Source organism: Mytilus californianus, unplaced genomic scaffold, assembly GCF_021869535.1.
Source record: "Mytilus californianus isolate M0D057914Y unplaced genomic scaffold, xbMytCali1.0.p SCAF_3, whole genome shotgun sequence".
In the NCBI taxonomy this organism is placed as follows: Eukaryota; Metazoa; Mollusca; class Bivalvia; order Mytilida; family Mytilidae; genus Mytilus; species Mytilus californianus.
The window spans coordinates 17,703,403-17,727,902 of NW_026262679.1; the positions used below are offsets into that span (position 1 = coordinate 17,703,403).

General features: G+C 31.7%; 1 protein-coding gene across 2 annotated transcripts in view; it reads left to right on the forward strand.

Annotated features, from left to right (window-relative positions):
* The window catches only part of LOC127734032 (dmX-like protein 2), a 132,442-nt gene that overhangs the window by 82,026 nt on the left and 25,916 nt on the right, over positions 1 to 24,500 (forward strand). The window contains exons 27-40 of one of the 2 annotated variants that reach the window (XM_052243590.1): positions 1,544 to 1,872; positions 2,070 to 2,182; positions 2,902 to 3,147; positions 5,794 to 5,933; positions 6,652 to 6,785; positions 7,662 to 7,792; positions 8,482 to 8,677; positions 9,590 to 9,713; positions 10,174 to 10,278; positions 10,706 to 10,720; positions 12,535 to 12,570; positions 15,568 to 15,692; positions 16,080 to 16,233; positions 20,392 to 20,475. In XM_052243590.1, coding sequence (XP_052099550.1) covers positions 1,544 to 1,872; positions 2,070 to 2,182; positions 2,902 to 3,147; positions 5,794 to 5,933; positions 6,652 to 6,785; positions 7,662 to 7,792; positions 8,482 to 8,677; positions 9,590 to 9,713; positions 10,174 to 10,278; positions 10,706 to 10,720; positions 12,535 to 12,570; positions 15,568 to 15,692; positions 16,080 to 16,233; positions 20,392 to 20,475 — 1,932 coding nt within the window. The remainder of the gene's footprint in view (positions 1 to 1,543; positions 1,873 to 2,069; positions 2,183 to 2,901; positions 3,148 to 5,793; positions 5,934 to 6,651; positions 6,786 to 7,661; positions 7,793 to 8,481; positions 8,678 to 9,589; positions 9,714 to 10,173; positions 10,279 to 10,705; positions 10,721 to 12,534; positions 12,571 to 15,567; positions 15,693 to 16,079; positions 16,234 to 20,391; positions 20,476 to 24,500) is intronic. The other variant, XM_052243591.1, reaches the window with a different exon arrangement.

Genomic DNA, 24,500 nt, shown 5'->3' on the forward strand with positions numbered 1-24,500 from the left:
AATTGTGCTTGTAATTCAGTGCTGATTCAGAAATTAAATATTTGTTATGATTGTATGATATTTTTCGTTATTTTATTCAGTAAAATATGAAATATTCTGTAACCTGTTGGTCATCTCTAATAAGAAACAAGAACAAAGACTTTATTCACAAAATATATCACATAAGTAAAAACTAGATATGGACAATGTCCCCCCCCCCCCTTTCTGCTCGAACAGTGATGTTGGCATATAACTTGAAATTGTTTCGCTGTCTGTGAGACACAAATGATGCCCCCGCCTGACCATAAATTTAACAGTATGTATTGTATGATCAGGGACTTTCTTTTCTATATAGTTAGTATAGACTGCCCTTGTTATGATGATGTAACTGTAGGAGGAGAAAGCCGGACGAACCATGATCTCTTTATGCAGCTAGTACAAGAAAAATGACATTTCATAAAAAGATGATGAGCTACTATAAAAAAATAATCAGAAAGACACCAAAAAAACATCTTCTTTTAAAAAGTATTTCATGGCAGATTTTGACAATAAAAGAACAAATATCCACTAATTGCAATACAAACAAAAAATAACTTATTTACATTGTTTACACATGTTCCCATTTCGCCTTAGTTAATTCTTTTTTACCTGAAAATTTGTACTAAGGCAAAATGGGATTAATTTTATGTAAAGATTTTGACAGCTAAGGCGAAATGAGAATAAGCCGGTGGGATTAAGTGTTATACATCGTACGTCTGTACGTCCGTACATACGTCCCGAAATTGGTTTCCATTCTCTTACTTTAATTTGCCTCAACCTAATGTTAGGAATCTTATACACAATGCTTATTACCACAAAACATAGATCAAGTTTGGAATTGAGTGGCATCACTTTTACCAGTCTTATGAAACTTATACACAACGCTTATTACCACAAAACATAGATCAAGTTTGGAATTGAGTGGCATCACTTTTACCAGTCTTATGAAACTTATACACAACGCTTATTACCACAAAACATAGATCAAGTTTGGAATTGAGTGGCATCACTTTTACCAGTCTTATGAAACTTATACACAACGCTTATTACCACAAAACTCAGGTCGAGTCCCATGGACACATTCTCCATTGATTTTTTGGATTAACAACAAGGAAAGACACATTAGACATGTTAGAGGTTTTACCCTTGCCTTTTTCTGTGGTATTTCTTCAGTGTTCCTTGGGCATTCATGATTGTGAAATTATACTAAAAATATTTTTTAATGGAAGACAACACAGAAGTTATTATCTACCTTCCCTGTTCATACAGTACTTCCTCTGTCTTCAGCATGCAATTTTATAATGTATTTTTCAGGAGAGCGCACAACAGCAGTAAATTCCCTTTCCTTGTCCTACAATATTTCCTCTGCAGGAGCACTTTTATAATGTACAAAAAACATTTCAGGGATTGCAACAAACAGAAAAAGATGCAGTATCAGTTATTATCTCATTTTCCATTCCCTACAAAAATTCTTCTGTTTTTAGCAGGCTTTTTTTAATAAATACATGAAAACAATATTTTTCAGGAATTGCAACAAGAGAAAACACAACAGCAGTTGTTATCTCCCTTGCCATTCCCTACAACACTTCCTTTATTGTCAGCAGCCATTGCTAGTTCTAAAACTGTGATAGCAGATCCCATACAGCACATACAGTGTATGACACAGGATCTTCTGCATTCCGTCATAGAGATAGTAGCTCCACCTGGTGCGGATAGTGCAATAAACACTATATTTACTATGAGAAATTTGAGTATAGCATTGTCATCATGTATATATCAATGTCTGTGTGATTGTGATAGTTTTGTTGTGTCGCTGAAGGAAAGTAATGATGCTAGTCTGGAAGGTTTTACTAGGTAAGTTTTAAAGAGATGTATTCAAAGTTAAACCTTGTTGCAGCCATATATCACCATGTTTCATAGAAGACAAAATACTTTTACACAATATCAAATGTTATAATAAATTTGTGACTGTATTAAGATTTATATGATTATTTTATTTTATTCATTTGAACAATATTTTTATTAACAAAGTCCATGCTTTATTTATTCAGTCATAATTTTACCAGTAGTCAGGCAGGTCATTTAATGGCCGGAGTGCAGAAGTATCGAAGACGATCTAATACAGGTGATGATATCATTAATACCTCACCTGTAAAGTGGCCAGGTAAGTCCTCTGTCATATCTCATACTGCACATCAATTTCAGTTATTTACATTGAGAGGCACATCAGACTCAGTGGTGAACTATCTCCTGAGAACTCATTTTGAAAAGTTCATTTTGACAAATAAAACATGAATCTATATATATACATATATTGAAATCATCCTAATTGATTTGTTCTTTGCTATGCATGTTCATTTTACATAAATTTAACTTAGTTTTAGCGCTATATTAAAAAAAAATGAGAGAATATAACCACTTAAACAATGTCATTTTGCAAGGTAAGGTGGTAAGCTCTTAAATTGTCTTTTCCTGTGATAGCTTGTGTAAAATAATGCTGTTAGGTGGGATTAAATAACTCATGTGAATAGATGTCAACTTTTTTGAGTCAATTGTAGCTGTTATAATCTATAGATATAAGAAGATGTGGTATGAGTGCAAATGAGACAACTCTCCATCCAAGTCACACTTTGTAAAAGTAAACCATTATAGGTCAAAGTATGGCCTTCAACACGGAGACTTGGCTCACACCGAACAGCAAGCTATAAAGGGCCCCAAAAATGACTAGTGTAAAACCATTGAAACAGGAAAACCAACGGTCTAATCTATATAAAAAACTAGAAACACTTATGAACCACATCAACAAACTACAACCACTGAACATCAGGTTCCTGACTTAGGACACGTGCAAACAAATGCAGCGGAAGTCCTTCTTTATTTCAGGTGTGACATCTCTAAGAGTGCTGTTAGCCAGAGAAAAAGATGAGGTAGCACCTAAGTTAAACATCCTCCTATGTGAGTCCATGATAGCTGTCTATATCAGCCTTCTAGTCAATGCCCTGGCAGCATATGATTGCCATATGTTGTACAGGCTGGTAGCACATAGATTCCACCAACAGTTATGGGCAGCTTTGTTTGGGGGAGGAGTTAAAACAGCTCTAAAACTGTCGTCAGGGACACCATTACCTCGTAAGTACTTTTAACATCAGGAGGGATAGAGAAAAGTACATTTTCTACAAGGATAACTTTACTTTGTGTATACACTTTAAGGGAGAACATATGATAAGGTCACCCTTAAAGTGTCCACATGGACATTGTGACCTCATAATACATAGTAAGGTTAGAAAAGTAGAACAGGTTTCAAGTTATCACTAATAGTACTTTTGCTCATGAAAATTACACTTTCTCTGATAGAATATTTTCTTAACCAAAAACTTCCATTTTCTAGTAGCTAAGGCATTAACTCTAACAGTCTTGAACATGTAGGAAAAACTCATTTTTACATGCCTTTATCAACAGGTAATACATTAACTAACTTGATGAAATTTACGCTAATAAACTTTATATGTTTTATTTGGATGAAATGCCATGTAAGTCAATTTATAGTCTTTATTACATCAAGTACACCTAATATATATAAGTGAGACGATGATGAGATGAAAAATAGGAGAATGGGGATATAGTTTGAAAAAGTATCCACATGTGTAAGACAGGCTTTTGTGCATGTCTGGTTTATATATATCTGAACATGTTTAAATTTTTTTTTTTTTTTTTAAAAGATGAGAAATTGTTATTGTCACCTTCTTGATTACCAGGCTTAATTTTTTTTAATGACCAATTATTTTTTTTTAAATTAGCATACCAAGATACTGTAAAGTGGTTAATTTTTTTTTGCGAGATTTAGTTTGAATTAGCTTCTGCGTAATTGTTATAATTACAGAAGACAAGAATCAGAGAAAACAAAATCTCGCAAGAAATCTTGAAATTCAACAGGGGAAAAAACCTCTTTAAAGTAACTACTGATAAAATTAAGTCAAAATGTTTTGAGTAAACCTTAGACCATGCTTATATTTCCTTCTATATTAAAGAACACACTGACATTGACTCATGTGATACAGGTGAGCCAATGGTTATGGGTTTTAATTTAAGACCTCTTTTTTGTTGTTATGAGTTTTAATTTAAGACCCCTTTCTGGTTGTCCCATTATGTTTTTGGGACAAGTTTTCTGTCCCTATGTCATCACAGCATATTTGCTAACTGCTTCAGAAATGCTGAATTTTGTATAATTGTCCTTATCCAGCAAGCTGAAAGGTTATTTACAGCTAATTGGACATTTTTGAACGTTTTTTCTTCTGAAACATTAAAAATATATGTAAAAAAGGCTAAAATTGATGAACGACAAAACAAAAAAATATAGTGCTTATTGAGTAAGTCTTAAATTGACTGATTTTGTTCATGTCTTTTGAAATGGATGTTTCAACTGTATGAAATGCCATATATATCGCCAATGTTTTTTTAGACTTTCATTGTGCACGTGGTATCTTCGTTCTCTTTTTTAATTCTTGATGGTGTTTCCTTTTGATAAAACTGTAGGAATATTATTAAGTTATCCCTGATATAGCCTGGGACCCTGGCTTACTGCTTATTGACGCGAAAAGGAGGTTGAACCAGGATGTCAGGGTATCACTGATATAGACTGATAACAGATCGATATATTGTAAGGAGGTTCAGTCTTTCCTGTATATAGATGTAAGAAGATGTGGTATGAGTGCCAATGAGACAACTCTCCATCCAAGTCACAATTTATAAAAGTAAACCATTATAGGTCAAAGTACGGTCTTCAACACGGAGCCTTGGCTCACACCGCACAGCAAGCTATTAAAGGCCCCAAAAATTACTAGTGTAAAACCATTCAAACGGGAAAACCAACAGTCTAATCTATATAAAAACGAGAAACGAGAAACACTTATGAACCACATCAACAAGCGACAACTACTGAACATCAGATTCCTTACTTAGGACAGGTGCAAACAATAATCTAGTTATTATATTCCATCCAGATCAGCAATCAGTAAACCAATTGTTGGGGAAATTTGATATTCCAGATCAATGCACTGAATCTGGAAATGCGGGTTTAACTGTCATTGGGGTTTTAGTCACTGCTCTTTGTCTGTGACATAAAGGTGCTTGCTAAATAAGTTACTGATCATTGTGTAAAATTGTGTCACGGATTGTAATGTTGTTATGTGGTTTAGGGGGTAAAAATGGCAGAATGTAGATAAAAAAAAATTGAACGAATGAGTAACACTTCCAAGCTTTGACCTTACCCGTTTTGGAAGAAAATATGTCAGCACTGGAACTCGTACATCGTGTCCTTTTGCCCAGGGTTCGTAAGCCAAGCAGAGTAAGTTCTTCCTCGTTATTGATATGAATACAGCATTTTTATTAAGTGGTATTTGGTTTTATACTTTTTTGTTAATAAAAGGCAATTGGATAATGGGAATTTAAAAAAAAAAACTGATTATAGTCTAGAGCTTTTTTGCATCATATTGGTATTAAATTAGAATTCTAATGGCTGATGGTTGACATATCTATGTACATTGCCAACTAGGTATTATTATGTGTTTCATCTCCATGATTGTTTTAATAACTGGCTTTGGTGGTTAAAATTTGAAGTAAACTAGTAAATACACTACAATATATTATTGATACATATAGATGTATAATAAACTATAATAATAAGTTGATGCCAGTCATAAATACTTTCATTCTGTTTATCAATATCCTGTCCTACAGCGATTACAGTGCTTTGATTTTTTATTTTTTTTTTTGCAGAGGATGATGAACTGTCAAGACAGAGACGGAGGTTACATAATAAAGTACTGGGTCCACATGTGCCAACAAAGGAAAAGACAACATTCAAAGAAACTTTTCTACCACCAGAACTCAGTATGATCACATTCTTCATGACAAAGGTATGTAGTATTCCTACACAAAAAACCTAAACAGAAAAATTAACATGTTGAAAATAAAAAATAAACATGTTCATTAATGATCATGATTACAGGAATTTCTACAGTGTCAGAATAAATAAATATTGATAACTTGATGAAAAGGTCCAGCAGAATTATATTGTATAATTTTGTTGGTAGTACAAGAAGTTTTACATTGAGCTGATATCTTGGTGTGGTTTGCCAATACACAGTAAAGTCCTCCAAGATGGCTGGAGTGTGTCCTGTTTTTACACAGGATCTGACTGATTATTTAAGGGCATATAATACAAGAGAGATCTAACATTAACTTTTCCTTGAAAATTTGATACAAAATCGGTTTGTTATACAATGTTGGAAATATGGATAAAAGAATATGCTTTCATGGCTGCCCTTTTCAGTTTTTTAGGCATTTTTGAGGTAAGAATAAAATAGATTTTTTACCCAATTTTTTTAGGTGTTCCTGCTGTTGAACATCTCAAAATTATTACAGTTATGGTACACATCAATATAGAATACAAAAGTTCATAAATAAGCAGTGCAAAAAACTACCACCATACAACAGAAGATTCCAATCATATGAAGACTGATGCCAAAATTGATTTAATTTTTGCTTTATTAATTGCACAACAAATGAAAATTTACCATTATTACACATAACAATTTGAAATAAGAGTTGTTTATTCAGTTTGATATTTTTCAGCCATTTACAACAGGATCTGGTTATGGAGAATTTAACTATGATTCAGAAGAGTCTTTGTCATCAGAAGAGGAAGATTTTGACAATGATGACGAGGAAAATGAAGATGATGATACATCAATGAGACCTGATACACTGTAAGTAAATCATTGTTTATAATCAAACAGACCTATCACATTGTTCTTAATCAAATAAAGCTATTTCATAATTTGTAATCAAACATACCAAATCACATTGTTCTTAATCAAATAAAGCTGTTTCATAGTTTGTAATCAAACATACCAAATCACATTGTATATGGTATTCAAACAGACCTAAAACATTGTTAGAAATAAAACAGACATTTCAACATGATCATGTTGTTTGTAATCAAACAGACATAAAAAGTAAAATAATAAAAATACCAAACTCCAAGAAATTCAAAACGGAAAGTCCTTTATCAAATGGCAAAATCAAAAACTTAAACACATCAAAAGAATGGAAAATAACTGTCATATTCCTGACTTGGTACAGACATTTCCTTATGTAGAAAATGGTGGATTAAACCTGGTTTTATAGCTAGCTAAACCTCTCACTTGTATGACAGTCACATAGAATTATAAAACATTGTTTGAATAAAACAGATCTATCACATTGTTTCACACACTAAACAAACCTTTGCAAACATACATACCTATATTCTACATACATGATAGACTATTTGATATAAATATACAAAACATAAGGGAAAACCAATATTTTGAAAGTATTAATTATTGTCATAGATAACCTGAAAATCACATCTGTTGTTATAAGTAAGACCTTTAAGGGAAACTTTTTATGCCCCCTAGCATATAGTACTATTTCTCTTGTACATGTATGTCATTCTGTCATCAGAAATTCAATAGTTGTCTGACTTTTTTTCATTTTGCCTACATGCCTTCTGTCATACCACAGGTATTCCTTCATACTTTGGTGGGGAGGGAGAGGGGGCATTACAATATTAAGTAACATTACTTTGTTTTCTTTTGTAGAAATTTTTCAGCTGTGCAACAACATACCGATCCAAATTCATATTCATGGTGCTTAATAAGATATACAATTGTTAAATTGGTGCTAAACAACCTGTTATCATTCCTTCCAGTGATTGGTATAGAATTACCAGGTAACTATCATTCCTTCCATTGATAGGTATAGAATTACCAGGTAACTATCATTCCTTCCATTGATTGGTATAGAACTAACAGGTAACTATCATTCCTTCCATTGATTGGTATAGAATTACCAGGTAATTAAACTTATTTTCATTGATTTTGATATTAAATTTACTGTCCTGTGAACACTTTTGCCTTTATTTGATACAGAATTAACTGAATGATTATGTAATTGTACTGTTGAATCACTCATTCAGAATTGCGAAATAGTCTTAGTCTGTCTTTATATCTGTATACCTATCTTTATTTCTATGTACTGATACAGTTTTTAAAAACATTAATAGCACCTATATAACTGCTGTCAACCAAGTGCTAGATATGAGTTCTAGACAATTTGGAACCAGGACAAATTGCCACCAGGACTTTTCGGCATCAAAGAAAGACAGTTGGGTATCAAGACAAATATATATAGGCACCTAGACAAATCAGCACTTCATAAAAACAAAAAAGCTACTTTGTTTATATCCTTTCAGACCTTATTATAAACAAATGTATGGCCTGATATTGATACATGTAGGTTTTCTAGATTTTATACATGTCCTGGATTTGGGAGTTCTGTGAAATTGAATTTGGGACTAGTTTGTTTTCAAAATTATAAAACCTTGTTTTTTTTTAATGATAATTTTTTTTTTACTTTCAGAATTACCAGTGTGTTCACCATTAATGCATGCTGTATTTAAAACATTAGAACAGTGGTTAGAAATGCTGCTGAGTAAATTAGACATGTTTTCTGGTCCTCCAGATGAGTTTTTGTCATCCACTGCATTAGACACAGTCCAGGGACAGCCACATTCCAAGTACCAAGCTCTACTTAATACCAACAATACACCATTTATGTAAGTTAGGCTGCATTATCTATTGACTTGTCTATATCTTAGATTCTGTTTGAGAACAACCAAATCCTATGTTCCACTTGATATATATCACTTTATTCACTCTAGGGACTGCCACATTCTATTGTGTACCTGACTTGCCTTACTCATCACTAGATGCGGTCCTTGCACTGCCACATTCTATAGGTAACCTGACTTGTGCTTAATATAACTAGATACAGTCAAGAGACCGGATTTTTGTGGTTAAGATTGCATTCATGCAATCAAAACCCTTGTGAGACTGGCTTCATAGTTTTCAGTTTTCCAGACTACTTTTGAGATAAACAAAACATGGTGCTTGTGCACAGCATTCTATACATCATATCAACAAACATTTCAAGAAATTTATCAATGAAATATGTACTCAGATATTCAAGTAACAAAATGATTTGTGTGTGTAAACCATACTTGTCAAGAAAATTATATAAATTGTGCATGGTGAATAAATCTAATAATAGTGATGATGTCATTGTTTAAAGTAGTATTAAAATTGGAGTTATCTTTCTTTGTTCATAATTTTAGTTGAACCAATTCATATTATTGCTTTCCAATGCTTAACATAATGCCATATTTAATTTTTTAGTACCCTTCAGTGCTCACAAGAACTTTGATTGGTCTATATCTCTAGACACAGTGGAGGAATAGCAGCTGTATTCTATTGATCATCTGACTAGATTGTCAGGAAATAGCTATTCTATACCCAACCTCACCTGTGCATATCACTAGATACAGCTAAATTCTGTTGTCCATATAAGAACATTTTTTGTTTTGTGTTATTAGGTTTTGTCTCATTGATATTTGTCTTACATATCTTTTTTATCTATATTTATATACAATGTTAAATGTTAGTTTCAGAATTTTGTTCTTGTTTTTCAGTGATAATAATTCAACATTAGCTATTAAAAGGTTATGGTTCCATTTAATAAGACAAGAATGTTTGAAAGAAATATTTCTCAGATATGTGTTTGGTAAACGAAAAATTCAGCACCATGATTCAAAAGTATGTATGCACAATATATATGTGAATTTCCTGTCTGGAGGGATCTTCTTTCCCAGGTTTTTGAAATTTTGTTATATAAAATAGGCTAAGAGTGAAGAATTGTTTTTATTGGTATTGAGGAAAATAGAATAAATTATTACACAAGGGAAATTTAAACGTTTACAGTATTTAATTAAGAACTCATTTCTCACTTAGGCTGATATAAAATGTTATCTCTGATGGTAGAGGATAGTTTCAAGTTGTGACATACTATATATATGAGTGTAATTTTTATTTCCTATACCGTTTTTTCTATCATCTATTGTAAAAATGAAATTTTGAAACAAATAACAATGAAAAAGAGTCTTAATGAAATAGAACTATCCCTTACATTGCTATTTCCCAATGCAACAGAATTACATAATAGGGATCCAGTAGAATTAAATACTTAACATTGCTCATCATATACTATATGTTACAGGGAGAACAAAGTCTACAAAGCGATTCATTAGACAGCAGAATAAAAGAACCAATGAAAATAATCCACAAAGAACAAGATATTATAACAGCCTTTGCGATCAATCAGGTAGGCCTAGACATTGACTATTGTTAAGCTAACAAAATAGATTGAATCCTAGTCCTGATTGCACCCCTGTCATGGCACACTCATTCTGTATATTATTCAAATTGTTCAGTCATATCATGCATGGTTGATCATTGCATCTAACACTTGTCCTAAAACTTGTTGGAATCAGCAATTCACTGCTCGGTGTACAATATATTTTGATATTTGACTTTTTTAGACCTACAGCCGTTCATATCACCATTAACTTTAATATAAACACTGTATTTGATACAGTTTCCTTAGGGCAAAGTTATTTTCAATAACAGAAGATGTGGGAAATCATCTGTAAGATGACAAAACATAAATTTAAATAGTTTAGCCCCAAAAATAGGAAAATTTGATGATTTATTTGTAAGAACATATTATTTACTTTACAATACAAATTCAGGGTCACAACATGGAGGTAAAAAGTCACTGCATTATTTTCAGCTTCTTTACTGACAAATTAATATATGTCAACTATTGCACTTTAATACCTTATTCACATGCATACAGGTATACTAAGGTTGTGAGGGAGAAATTTGTCCATGACAAAAATACTTACTTGTCAGTAGCATGTTAACAGTATTCTGTGGTAATATAAGTATTATAATATCATACAAGTATATAATATATAAAAAAAATATAAAGTTACTAGCATATTGTGATATAAGGGATTAGTAACTAAACATTGTAATTGGGAGTACATTTATTCGGTCTATATGCTGGATATGTTGTACAATGAAAACATTGTTGTCATATAATTTGACTCCAATCATCTCATGGGTGCATGTCTGATTTTTATACAGTTTGTCTTATGTTACCACCAACCACTTTCATGTCTGTTACTACTAAATTAGAACATGTGATAAAAAATCAATAAAAAGTCATTTAAAGGACCAATTGAAATGAAACTCTTGGGAAATGATTAATTTGTGAACCATTATCAGAATCAAGGTTCATAACCTCAACGCTGATCAAATAGGTCTACCACCAATACTTAATGGTTCTTGTTATTATTCTGGTAGCCATCTATGATATTTAGAAGTCATTAGACTCACACAGGCTCTCCATCCTTTAGTTGTTATGCAAGTGACTGATACATGATTCAGCATTTATGTATTTAGGAGTTTCCTTGTATTCTTATTATCAGTGTATCAAAATATGAATGAATTCAAATTTATTTTTGTTGAAGATACAAGGATCAGTAAGTTATCTGTGCTTCAAGTTTTTGTCTGTTGCTTTTTATGATTTATAATCAGGACAATGGATATTTTAGAACTAATTTCATCTAAAAATAAAAGTTATGTGATGTTTCAGGTCTTTTTTCATTTGATCAGCAGACATCTGGTCATGTGATTGTTTAATTGTTTGTCTTCATGTTTGTGCATTGAATACTTGTACATAATGTCTGGGAAAATCATATATGTTTGTTGACAATACCTGATCAACTATTTCACAAAGTTGGTGTTTACATTTAACAGTTGCCATCGGATTTTAAGGTACCGTTTTGAATATGAAAAAAAATATTTTGTTAGTTTAAGAGGGTATAAAGACTTGATTTACATAAATGAGGTTAAAGGCTATAAGTCAAATATGAATGAAGTTTATATGATGTTGATGTTTTAAAATTGCTTACAAGAGTATATACGGGGAGGTGAGTGGAGATATCTATGATTTGTGGGTTGCTTAGCTCTATTTCCTCAATCCTAACTTACATTTCAGATTTTGTATTTGTTATGGTTTATAATTAGGACAATTGATATTTTACAACTATTTTTCTCTAAAAATAAAAGTTATGTAATTTTTCAGATCTTTTTCCATTTGACATATGGACAAATTAAAGGCAACCAATATCTAATAAAACAAGTCAAGTTCAAAGGTTATTGTTAAACTGGATCACTCTGATACAAACCAGTTTGAACAAAGATTTCATTGTGACAAAACAATATAGATTTCACCAATTATGTGACATGAAATGGTGAACTACTGTGGATTCATTAATATTCGTTGGATACCAATTTTCGTGGATTACGTGGGTACAGGGGAACCACGAATTTAAATGTTCAACGAATTACAAATTTCCTAAAGGAAATATGCAGACTTTGCCGTAACCACGAAATTAAATATCCACGAAAATGCAAGTTTTCTTCAATCCACGAAAATTGGTACCCACGAAAATAAATGAATCCACAGTAATTTGATATAATGGTTAAACCCCTCTTTCTCTCTTGTCAGAATTTCATCCATTTTGAAATAGAAGATTTGAAAACAGTATGTAATCTGCACTGCACATTAATATTATTAACTAACATGTATAAGTATAACCTATTCACACTAACATCCTACCCAAAGTAGACCAGAGTATCTGTAACCATAGTAACATCAATTTTGTATATGTTTCCATATCTGAAATAAAAGTTGATGCAAAGAATTCAATTATTTCAATTAAAACAAATATTTGAACCCTGCTTGAATTAAGAGGATAACAAGGAATACCCAGCTTATAATTTGTTTTTGTAAAATTGAAAGACTCACACTTATGGTTGATAGGTCAGTCGCCACATCCATCAGTTTTGCTGTTTGGAAGACAGTCAAGGAAACTTAGCTTTTGTCAGCTCCCGGCAAATTTATTAACAGGATATTGTATTTCTAATAGCTTCAAGTCACCATATATTGACCATATTCCTATTTATTCAATTTATGTTCAATCATAATGTTTTATCAGACAAATTATCAATCAAAACCTCTTTAATTTTATCTCTAGAACTTATGGCATGATGACTGTGTTTTTCCCAATCCAGAGTTTTTTTTTCATTGATGGCAAAGTAAAGAACTATGATTTGATATGATGTCAGGACTGACAAATCATATATTTGTACTAATATTGTCCAGTTAAATCAACAGAAACGGTTTATTGCTAATGACCAGTTCAGCATTGCTGTCATCTGTATCTGAACAGTGTTTTAAAATGAAAACTAACTAAGATAACCAGATGTATATTGTTACTTTGTTTGATGAGCTTTCTATTATTTCCCTGATGAAATAATTCAGCTAATATTTTATAGCAAATAATACAACTTTTATCTACTTAAAACCTTGGTTCTGTATAGAAAGTTATACTTTTGGAAAAACTATCTAAGGATTTTTACATTAATTGATTGACTGTTGGTTGCTTAACATGCAGTGGTTTTCACATTAATATTTGTTCGAGTAGTTTAGTTTTTTTAATGGCTGGATGTTATTTACATACATGCATGTTAGAATGTAATGATTTAGAAATTATTTAATAACCATGTTTTTGAGAAAAGAGGACCTATACTACTAATCCAAGTAGTTACAAGGCTCTCACAGCAAAAGTTTTGTGCTTTATATTGTAGTAAATTATCATTCTTTCATGAAATGCTAAATTACTTTGGTCTCTTTTTTTATACTATAAGCAAAAGGTTAGCTTTATTTGGTGCATGGAATGATTGTAAGGTGTAGATGTCTGTCTGGATTAGTTCATCTTACCTCTACCTCATTTTCATGGATCATTGATAATGTTAAGTTTATCTTACCTTTACCTCATTTTCATGGATCATTGATAATGTTATCGGTAAGTTTATCTTACCTCTAACTCATTTGCATGGATCATTGATAATGTTACCGGTAAGTTTATCTTACCTCTACCTCATATTCATGGATCATTGATAATGTTAAGTTTATCTTACCTCTACCTCATTTTCATGGATCATTGATAATGTTACTGGTAAGTTTATCTTACCTCTATCTCATTTTCATGGATCATTGATAATGTTAAGTTTATGTGATACCTGTAGTAAAACTTCTACTGTAGTAATCTTTTAAACTATAATCATGATAATAGATGTACAGAAACTGTTCTCAGCAAACATTATCTTCAAGGCCAAATATACAAATAATTCACAAGACACAAAAAATGTTGACTGTCTTTCTTGTCCAAAAAAATTGTAGTGAAATAAGAGGGAAGAGAAATTGTAGTGAAGGACAACTAGTTCTATTTGCAGACCATTTTACCAATTGTGAATGCATGTCACACATTTTGTTCCTAACTAGTTGGATTAGGGGAGGGGAAGTGTAGTTGTATTATATAACATTGTGTATAACATCTTACAGACATGTTACCCAGTGGTTTATGTAAGTGAGCCAATTTGTTTCTGGATGGTTTGATGGTTTATTTTTTGGTAAGGGTGGATTATGTAAGCTGAAAAAATATAGACAAAAATACAAAATTGAAGAATAAAAAAAGCACTAGTCTAGTTTATTTTATGTTAATTGATGAACGAACATCAGATACTATCTTTTATTTATATTTGCATGTACTATATTTTGCATGTTCTATAATTGGATTTTAATTAATTATAATTTACTTGGTTTTTCTTTGATTCTATACAAAATGGAGAAACAAAAAATGATTTATGACAAAATTTGTGTCAACACACTTATCTGCTTAAACAAGTAAAGATGTTTAGAATTTGAGAACAGCCCTTGCATATTTTATTTCTCTTTGCAATTATATATGTTGTAACATATATTTTTTGCCTAGAATATAAAGTGTAAAAATTTGAAGTGTAATGTTGAGAAGACCTTTCATTAAAGATTATTATTATAGTATAGACATCTCAAATATTTTTACTTGCCATTTATTTAATATGATTGATGGTTGCAGCTTTGTCTAAATATATTTTTTATTAATGTGATATTGAAACAAACGCTTTATTACCTATGTTAAACATTCACTTTATCATGTTTATACCAATAGCTATCTTAAATTAATCTGAGTGCACTGCATTTAGGTAATTGTTAAGGTTTGATTTTTGTTTTTGTTTTTATTCATTTCATGATTAAAAGTCTTGTAGCCACAAGATTGATTGATTGATTGGTGATTGCTTTACGTCGAATCATTGTAGCCACAAGAAGTAATCAATACTAGGACTCTAGGAGGAAAAACAGCAATAAAAAACCCAACTTAGATATATCTCATTCATTGTTGACAATTCATAATTTCATTGGTTAGGCTTCAGTATCAGAAATTTAAGATATAAAAGAACAATGAAATACTTAAAGAAGTCATGCTTAATTCATTCATTAAGATAAGATTTAAACTAAAAGGGGCTTTAGGTACTCTCTAAAAACTTCACCAATTTACATTAAACTATGAATGATTCTTTACCAGATTTTGGTTTTTCATATGTTTATTAATGCTAAATATCTCATTTCATATTGATTGTGGAATAACTTGCATTACAGGCTAATTCCAATTGTCTAGCATTATCTACACAAAAAGAAATCATAGAGTTGGACGTTGGTCCAGTGATTAACCCACCAGTCTGGTTAGAAGATGAAAATGAGATGGATATTGAACAATTTAAAAAGTAAGTATAATATGGTACATCTTTGGTTGTAATGTAAAAAATGTTTGGTAACTTTGACCTACATTGTATGTATGAATGATTCTAGTTATTTTCAAACTCCAGAAAAAAAAGTTATAATGAAACTATATTGTCAATGGACTATATTTTGGAAGGAATGATTGCTTATTCAAAAGTGGGACAAATACCTTTATAATTTCACAACCTTTTTGAATGCTGCTTTAAGGCCCCAATCTAAGCAACTATTAAAGAAACATGATGTATGTTATTTGATTGATATTACAGCCAAGATCAGGTTGTGATAACCAGATGACCACACCTTATAAATGGATAGGGTCGGTCCATGAAAACTCTAGTCCCAAAATCATTGTTATATATTTTATTTGACAGTCCAGATCAGGGTACAACTGGAGAGATTGTAGACTTCTATGTAGTCCAGACTCATTCAGATGGTCAGTCTCAAGGAAACTCAAGTCCTCAAACAGGAGCATCAACTCCTACATCGGGTGTTCAGTCAACCATGACAGGGAGATCAACAAACATGGTTAGTAGACAAGTTGTAACTGTAAATATTGTGTACTTTGTAACAAAAAAGTCTCCAGGAGTCACAACACGGTATAACTTTGTAACAACATGGGAAATATATTTGTTTTCAAGTGTTATTTGAAAGTATAGATATTATAAAAAGGAGATGTGATATTATTGCCAAGGAGACTATTCACCAGAGTATTCCATTTATATTCTTCAACTCATTTTAGATGACCACCCTCTCTTTTTGTTAGTAGATATTACATTTCTCCATTTTTGTTATTTAAGAAGACATGGATGGGTTTTTCATTTGATTTGAAAAAACCTTTTTGGGGGTTTGAGAAGTAAAATATTTCAATAATATCAAGCCTCTATATCAGAAATTGGCATTATATGTTCTTTTTTAAGAATTACTTTTCAAAGAATTCTGCTCTTCAAATTGAACCCTCTTGCATCTGATTGTTGAAAACTTGTTCAAGAAAAATGTTTGAAACAAAATAATATTTTTTTAAGTTTATGAAAATTAGCTTTGTGAGGAGAAGATGGTGCCTTGTTGCTATTATATGATGTTTTGTACTATGGGTAAAATTGAGGCTGATATAAATTATTAATAGATAGGTGGGCATTAAACCCTTTCAAATGGTTTCATAAATTAACAGAAAGGAGACCAAGGCACAGCTGAAAATGAGTTTGTTAATTGAAGTACATTAATATTTCTTGATGTTTAGTTTGGGTAGAACACTGATTCAGAATAATGTGGAGGAGTAAGCAAGTAAATACATAAATGATATTTCTGGCATAAGTGTAAATAAACAATTATCAGATTCATATGTTATACAGTATAATGAACCAAAGGCTTCCATTGTTTTGGTCAAATTTATTTATATTTTATGATAATTTTGAAATTTCAAACCATGAAAATAAAAATCTTATTTATACCAATAGAACAAATCTATAGTGAGTATTTAAGTGATAGATATGTACTCCTTCTGTAAGCTAGTATTTGTAGTAGTGCAGCTTTGCTCCAAGTCCATCAGTAATATCAGTCCATGCTATATGCTCTCTAGTCAGGCAATACCCAAGATCTCTATGTAGTCTGGCATTGCTCAAAATCCAGTATTATATGTCATACATAGGTGTCAGCTTTTCAAGCCTCCAAATTTGAAGATATTTCTGAGGATAATTAATTAGTTCATGTAGTTGTAGTTTTGTCAAAAAATTTCTTTCATGTTGGTTTTAAAGACATTTTATCTTACTTACTTTCAATATTGAATTGGATCCTTTCATTCATGAATTAATTTGCTAAAACAGAGTGGTGACCTATAGTTGTTAATTTCTGTGTCATTTGGTCTCTTGTGGAGAGTTGTCTCATTGGCAATCATACCACATCTTCTTTTTTATATTGGTTCATGTCTGTCATATTTGTTTTTCGTAAATTGGTTTGTTATAAATTAGGCCGTTAGTTTTCTCAGTTGAATTGTTTCGTATATTTTTGATGTAAGGGCCTTTTATAGCTGACCATACGGTATGGGTTTTTCTCATTGTTGAAGGCCGTACAGTCTCATTGGCAATCATACCACATCTCCTTATTTTTATATTAGGTAGCTTGGCTCTCCAATATTTTTCAAATGAAGAAATGTTTTGATAATAATTTGACGATTTTTACATGGCAAATTACTGTGTAAAATAAAATAGTGGGAAAAGATGGTTTGATTGGTTGATTATTCCCTCAGAGTGGGAATTGTATGTTAGCAGACTGGTCTCCATAGATAGATCTACTCATTTTTTTATTAAGGCTGCCACTGATACATTAAGAGAAAGAAAGGAAGATAAGACACTTGTCCTGGGTAATTTTTTTATGAGAAAATTGAAAGTTTCAAGTGATGTTCATGTATAAGCTCAGTGTATAACATAATGCATCATTATTTCCATAAAGCTTATTGTTAGATAAGCACATCACCAAGAACCAATTCATCATAGGAAGAAATAATGCATGGCTTCAATAGCTTTAGTGTTTTATGGCAAACCTGTTTTTCTTTAATCAATCCATGCTGTAATGTTTAATGTAAATAAACAAACAATTCAATTAGATAAAAGAGGGAAAGAAGTAACTTTTTTGTGCTTCAATATGTAGCATATGGATGCTTATCCTGCTGAAGCTATTACATAACTTATTTGTATTCATCTTTCTATTTCCTGATGGGAGAAGTGTATAGTATTTTTATGCTCTGAAGTTTCTTTATCTTATTTTCATGGTTCAACTGTAAAAAGTTTCTAGGCCTTTTTATTCCATATTTTTCACTTACTATAGTGGGTTAAAGTTCTACTACATTTGGTCTATAGAATCTTTGTAAAGTATACATGTTCGTTTAGACAGGGTTCATTTGACCTTGACTTAATATTATGGTTCTGTGCTTAATGTTTAGTTTGCAAGATCATGTAAGGTGAACATTTTTTTTTTTCACAGTGGTCAATTATGTTTTCTTAATTCCTGTATCTGAAAGAGTAACAGCATATTAATCAGTTGTGACCAAATAAGGTGGTTAGACATATCAGAGTGTGTATGATTTTCATATTGTATTGAGACTTGTATTCTGTGGCCAACATTTTCTGTCTCACATCTCCTATGCCATTCTTCCAGTGTCTGTGTTGCACATATCCTCTGAAACCAGACTGACAGTGCTGTGAAACATATCTGCTCTGAAACCACTCTACCAATGTTTGTCTAGCATATTTTCTCTGAAACCTCTACCATCAATCATCTGTTGACATGATTGAGCACATTCTTTGAAACCTACTGACTAGTTTGTCTAGTATATCTTCTCTGAAACCACTCTACAATCATCTGTCTAGCACATATCCTTTGAAAATATGCTGGATTGTTTGTCTATCATATCTCCTCTGAAACCACTCGATACGTTTTCACAGTCTAGCACATATCCATTGAAACCATATGGATTTTGTGTCTAGCATATCCCCTCTGAAACACTCTACTTGTGTCTGTCTAGCAGAAATCGTATGTAACCAAAGTGGCAATGTGTGTAGCATATCGTCTCTGAAACCAGTCTAACTGTCTATGTCTATAACTTATCTGAAACCACTCTACAATCATCTGTCTAGCACATATCCTTTGAAAATATGCTGGATTGTTTGTCTATCATATCTCCTCTGAAACCACTCGATACGTTTTCACAGTCTAGCACATATCCATTGAAACCATATGGATTTTGTGTCTAGCATATCCCCTCTGAAACACTCTACTTGTGTCTGTCTAGCAGAAATCGTATGTAACCAAAGTGGCAATGTGTGTAGCATATCGTCTCTGAAACCAGTCTAACTGTCTATGTCTATAACTTGGTTTCTAGCCTAATTCTTCTGAAAAGACTAGTTGATAGTGTCTGTGTAGCATATATCCTCCAAAAGTTTTTGACTGTGTGTCTAGTATTTCTCACCTGAAACCACTCTGCTAATATCTGTCCAGCATATATCCATTGTAACCATAATGACGGTGTCTAGCATATATCCTTTGAAACCATACTGACTGTGTATGTAGCACATCTCTGAAACCACTCTTCTAATGTCTGTCTCAATTATATCCTCTGATACAATTATGTCCTCTGATACCATTCTGTTGGAATCTTTACAGCATACCTGCTCTGGAATACTCTGTACCAGTTTCCCCTTACAAACTTAACAAAGTTTTATAAATCTGTTCAAATTCTATTTTTATATCTTATGAAATCTTTCATCTCATTGAGTACTTAAAAAAAATATGCTTTTTTCAATATTATACAAAAAAACTGACTATTTGATGGATTGTTCTTTGTTAAACATCCACTGGCAAATATTATATGCATATCTAGACCATGAAACAAGTATAGAATAAATCAACAAGGTTGGAATTTTTCATGGGATATATATGTATCATGGATATATGATCTGCTGATAGTACTGGAGAAAAATGATGAAATTGGTCCCTTTTGAAGTTCTAAACAATTGCCACTGTAGAGCATATTGAAAAAAGGACCAGTGTGAAGAATGTGTCAGGTTTTTACTATATCATTAATTGTGATTGTCTGTATAATACATTGATAACTTATTTTTGTGATACATACTCCATGTAGCTGTCAGTTTCATTGTTACTTAATCATTAAAATGTTCGTTGGCTATTTAGGGTAAAAGTATACACATACCAGGGATAACCAATCCACATTTCTCTCAAAAAATTTTGGACCGAAGTCGTCGTCTGCTTAAAACGGTAAATTCTGTTGTATTGTGGTAGTTCATTGTTGTCAGTGTTAGCTTAAAAATGTTGTACAAATTTTCAATTTATCACATTTGTTTTACTTTAATTAAAATAGTTTTATTTTGTGTTACATGTTTGTTGTATCTTATATCTCAGTTTTCAATTTTGGATGAATCAGTAAATTATAAAATTGATACCTGACAACTGACACAATTTTTGCAGATCAAACCCCAAAAATTAAACACTCATCCAATGTTTAATCTGTCAGGTCATTCAATCAACCATGATTTTGGTATATGATCTGTTTTTACAAGTATTGCAATCTTATGGGACTTTCAATCTGATTAAAATGAGTTATCACTTTTTTGATAAATTTTGCTTTGATGTTTTTGTGCTATAATTTTCTATATCAAGCTACTAGTACTAAAGGATGAATGGTTTTTCTCAGTCGAGTTGAGTGAAAACATGATGACATCATATGCCAACGTCATGCATGCCTAGGAAAATAGCAATAAACATATTATCTATGGTCTTTCAACACTATAGAGGAAGTTTCTCAGCTACATCTCATCTCATTGCCATCGCCCTTCAATGAGATTGTAGCCGAGAAACTCCCCCTCATTTCAAAACCTTTGATCATCTATAAATCATTTAACTCTATAGTAGTTTCCGTTAATTATATGCTTCTAAAACATCAAAAAAGCAAATTAAAGTTAATTATAGTAATACGGTGAGAGGTTATAAGATGTCAATAGATATATTTAATGACTTGCCAATACATGTACATGTCTATGTAAAAAAAATATGCATTCAGTTATTGATATATTATAAATGACTAATAAATATAAATTTCTATGGAGTTGAATTAGAAAGGAAATTAAATGAAATAAAATCATAAGTGAATTTTTGTTGCTTTTATGAATTATAAAAGAACACCACAAATTTAAATGTGCTTTCTGAATATTTAAATTCAGACCAAAATAGTTTGTATTCATTATGACCAGACAGTTTTCACTCATGTCCTTGACCTTTTGTCCATACATAGAAACTGTAGGAGGATAGGTGAAGGAAAAATTTGAAGGATTTTTCAGGTTAAACAAAACAATAAAGAACATCTTATTTACTAAGTTTAGAACATTTTCAATTAACACGTAGAATCTATTTGAGGAACATGAAATCTATTTGAGGAACATAGAATCTATTTTAGGATAAGTCAAGGAATTTATTCACTTTTCTCCATCTAAATAAATATAATTAATATTTATTCAGTTTGTGTCAAACTTTAGGTTAGCCTGTTGTTTACAAAAGTTGAAATTTTTTTTATGCCCCAGCTATAGCGTTGGGGCATTAAGTTTTACCCTTGTCCGTCTGTACGTACATACATCCCAAAATTGGTTTCCGTTCTCTAACTTGAGTTTGCCTCAACCAAATGTTATGAAACTTATACACAATGCTTATTACCACAAAACACAGATCAAGATTGAAATTTGGTGGTGTCACTTAAAGCGTTCTAGAGTTATGACCCTTTATAAATCGAAAAATTGCAAATTTTTAGTTTCCATTCTCTAACTTAAGTTTGCCTCAACCAAATGTTATGAAACTTATACACAATGCTTATTACCACAAAACACAGATCAAGTTTGAATTTTGGTGGTGTCACTTTAAGCGTTCTAGAGTTATGACCCTTTATAAATCGAAAAAATTCCAAAATTTTTAGTTTCCATTCTCTAACTTAAGTTTGCCTCAACCAAATGTTATGAAACTTATACACAATGCTTATTACCTCAAAACACAGATCAAGTTTGAATTTTGGTGGCGTCACTTTAACCGTTCTAGAGTTATAACCCTTTATAAATGGAAAAATTGCAAAATATTTATTTTCTAATAAATATCAAGTAATTTTTAAAATTGGAGTTATCTTCCTTTGTCCATGATTATAGTTGAATCAACTACAATCAATGCTTTATACAATGCAATGTTTAATTTTGACTTCCACTGATAAAAAACAGATCACGTTGAATATGGATAGTGTCACTTAAACCATTATTGAGTTATGCCCCTTTATAAATCAAAAGATTGCAAAATTTTTAGTTTCCATTCTGTAACTTTAGTTTGCCCCAACCAAACATTATGAAACCTATACACAATATTCATTACCACAAAACTAAGATCAAGTACAAATTTTTTTGTTTCCGTTTTCTAACTTTTGTTTGCCTCAACCAAATGTTATGAAACTTATACACAATGCTTATTACTACATAATTCAGATTAAGTACGAAATTTGGTGGCGACACTTTTACCATTCTTGAGTTATGTCCCTTTATAAACATAAAAATTGCTGCGTTCTCTAACTTTAGTTTGTCTCAACCAAATGTTATAAAACTTATACACAACCGTTCTAGAGTTATGCGTGTTTACAAATAGAAAAATTGCTGAATTTTTAGTTTCTGTTCTCTACTTAAGTTAGGCTCAACCAAATGTTATGAGACTTACACACAATGCTTATTACCACAAAACTCAGATCAAGTTCAAAATTGGGTAGCCTCACTTTTACCGTTCTTCAGTTATGTCCCTTTATAACTATATGATATGCAAGCGGGGGCATCATCTGTGTCCACATGTGGACACTATCCACATTTATTTTGTTTACAATATGCAGTGAGATCAGTTTAATTAACTGTCATGACAAAGAATTTAACTAAGCATATATTTAAAAAATATTGTTAAACAAATACTTTTAAAATATTTATTTACAAAATGACATAACAGAATTATAATATCCTTAGTAGTTAAGTTTGAATCGATCTAAAGTGAATCGGTCTTATTTTAAATGTGAATGCAGAGATTGATCTAAACTAATAAGATTGAATCAAAAAATAATTTGTATTCATGTATGGAATCAAAACTACACTTGCAATTTATTACAAAATGGATGACCAACATAAAACGTCTGATACATGGACTCACGAGGAAACAGTCCTTCTGATCAAGTTAGGAGGAGATGAAAGGGAACATAACAAACTTTTGAAATCTGTGTCTTCTTTTCTTCTGTTGTTTTTGTCTCTTTAAGAATCAAAGAATTTCACAATGTTGTAACTTCCTTGCTAATTTTATTTTATTTTGAAAATTAACGAAAACTGTAGAACAGTAGTAGCATCATTTGAAATTAAAGTGAAACAATAACTTCATTCATTATTCTTTTGCTAGGGTGTGTATCAACACATTAATTTGATTAAACATTTTTATTTATACACAGTGTTTACAGTTCTAGGGTTAATTAGATCAGATCAGTTACATGTTTACTTGTAGTGTGAAGTTGTGAACCTAGTGGTTCAGATTAGACCTATAGAGATCGTTAGGATTAAAGTAATGTGAACACTAACTGTTTTTTGTCTCGCATTGACGGAGTAAAAAAGCGAGACAAAGGTATGCTGTTTCCAGCAGCAGCGACAGCGTCAACAATATATTAGTTTGTGATTAGGTCTAGTTTATGGTGAACCACTAGTGGTAGGTCAATGATATTTGGTATGCCATTGTATTAGCATTGGCACATCTCATTTCCATGGAGATTATTTAGCCCTGTCTCCTCAGTCATGGTCTATTGACTTTGAAACTTTGGCTTAGTTTAAATGTATTAGTTTGTGATTAGGTCAGTTTATGGGGAACCACTAGTGGTAGGTCAATGTTAATTGGTATGCAGTTGTATAAGCATTAGCACATCTCATTTCCATGGAGAATATTTGGCCCTGCCCCCTCAGTCATTGTCTATTGACTTTGAAACTTTTGCTTAGTTTACATGTATTAGTTTGAATTAGATCAGTTTAAGATGAACTGCTAATTTTAAGTCAATGATATTTGGTATGTAAATGTATTGGCATTTGCAAGTCTCGTTTCCATGGAGATTATATAGCCCCACCCCCTCATCCTGGTTCATTCAGTCAGGAAAATGGCCATTGTTATATTATAGTTCGTTTCTCTGTGTGTTACATTTTAATGTTGTGTTTTTGTTGTGTCGTTGTTCTCCTCTTATATTTGAT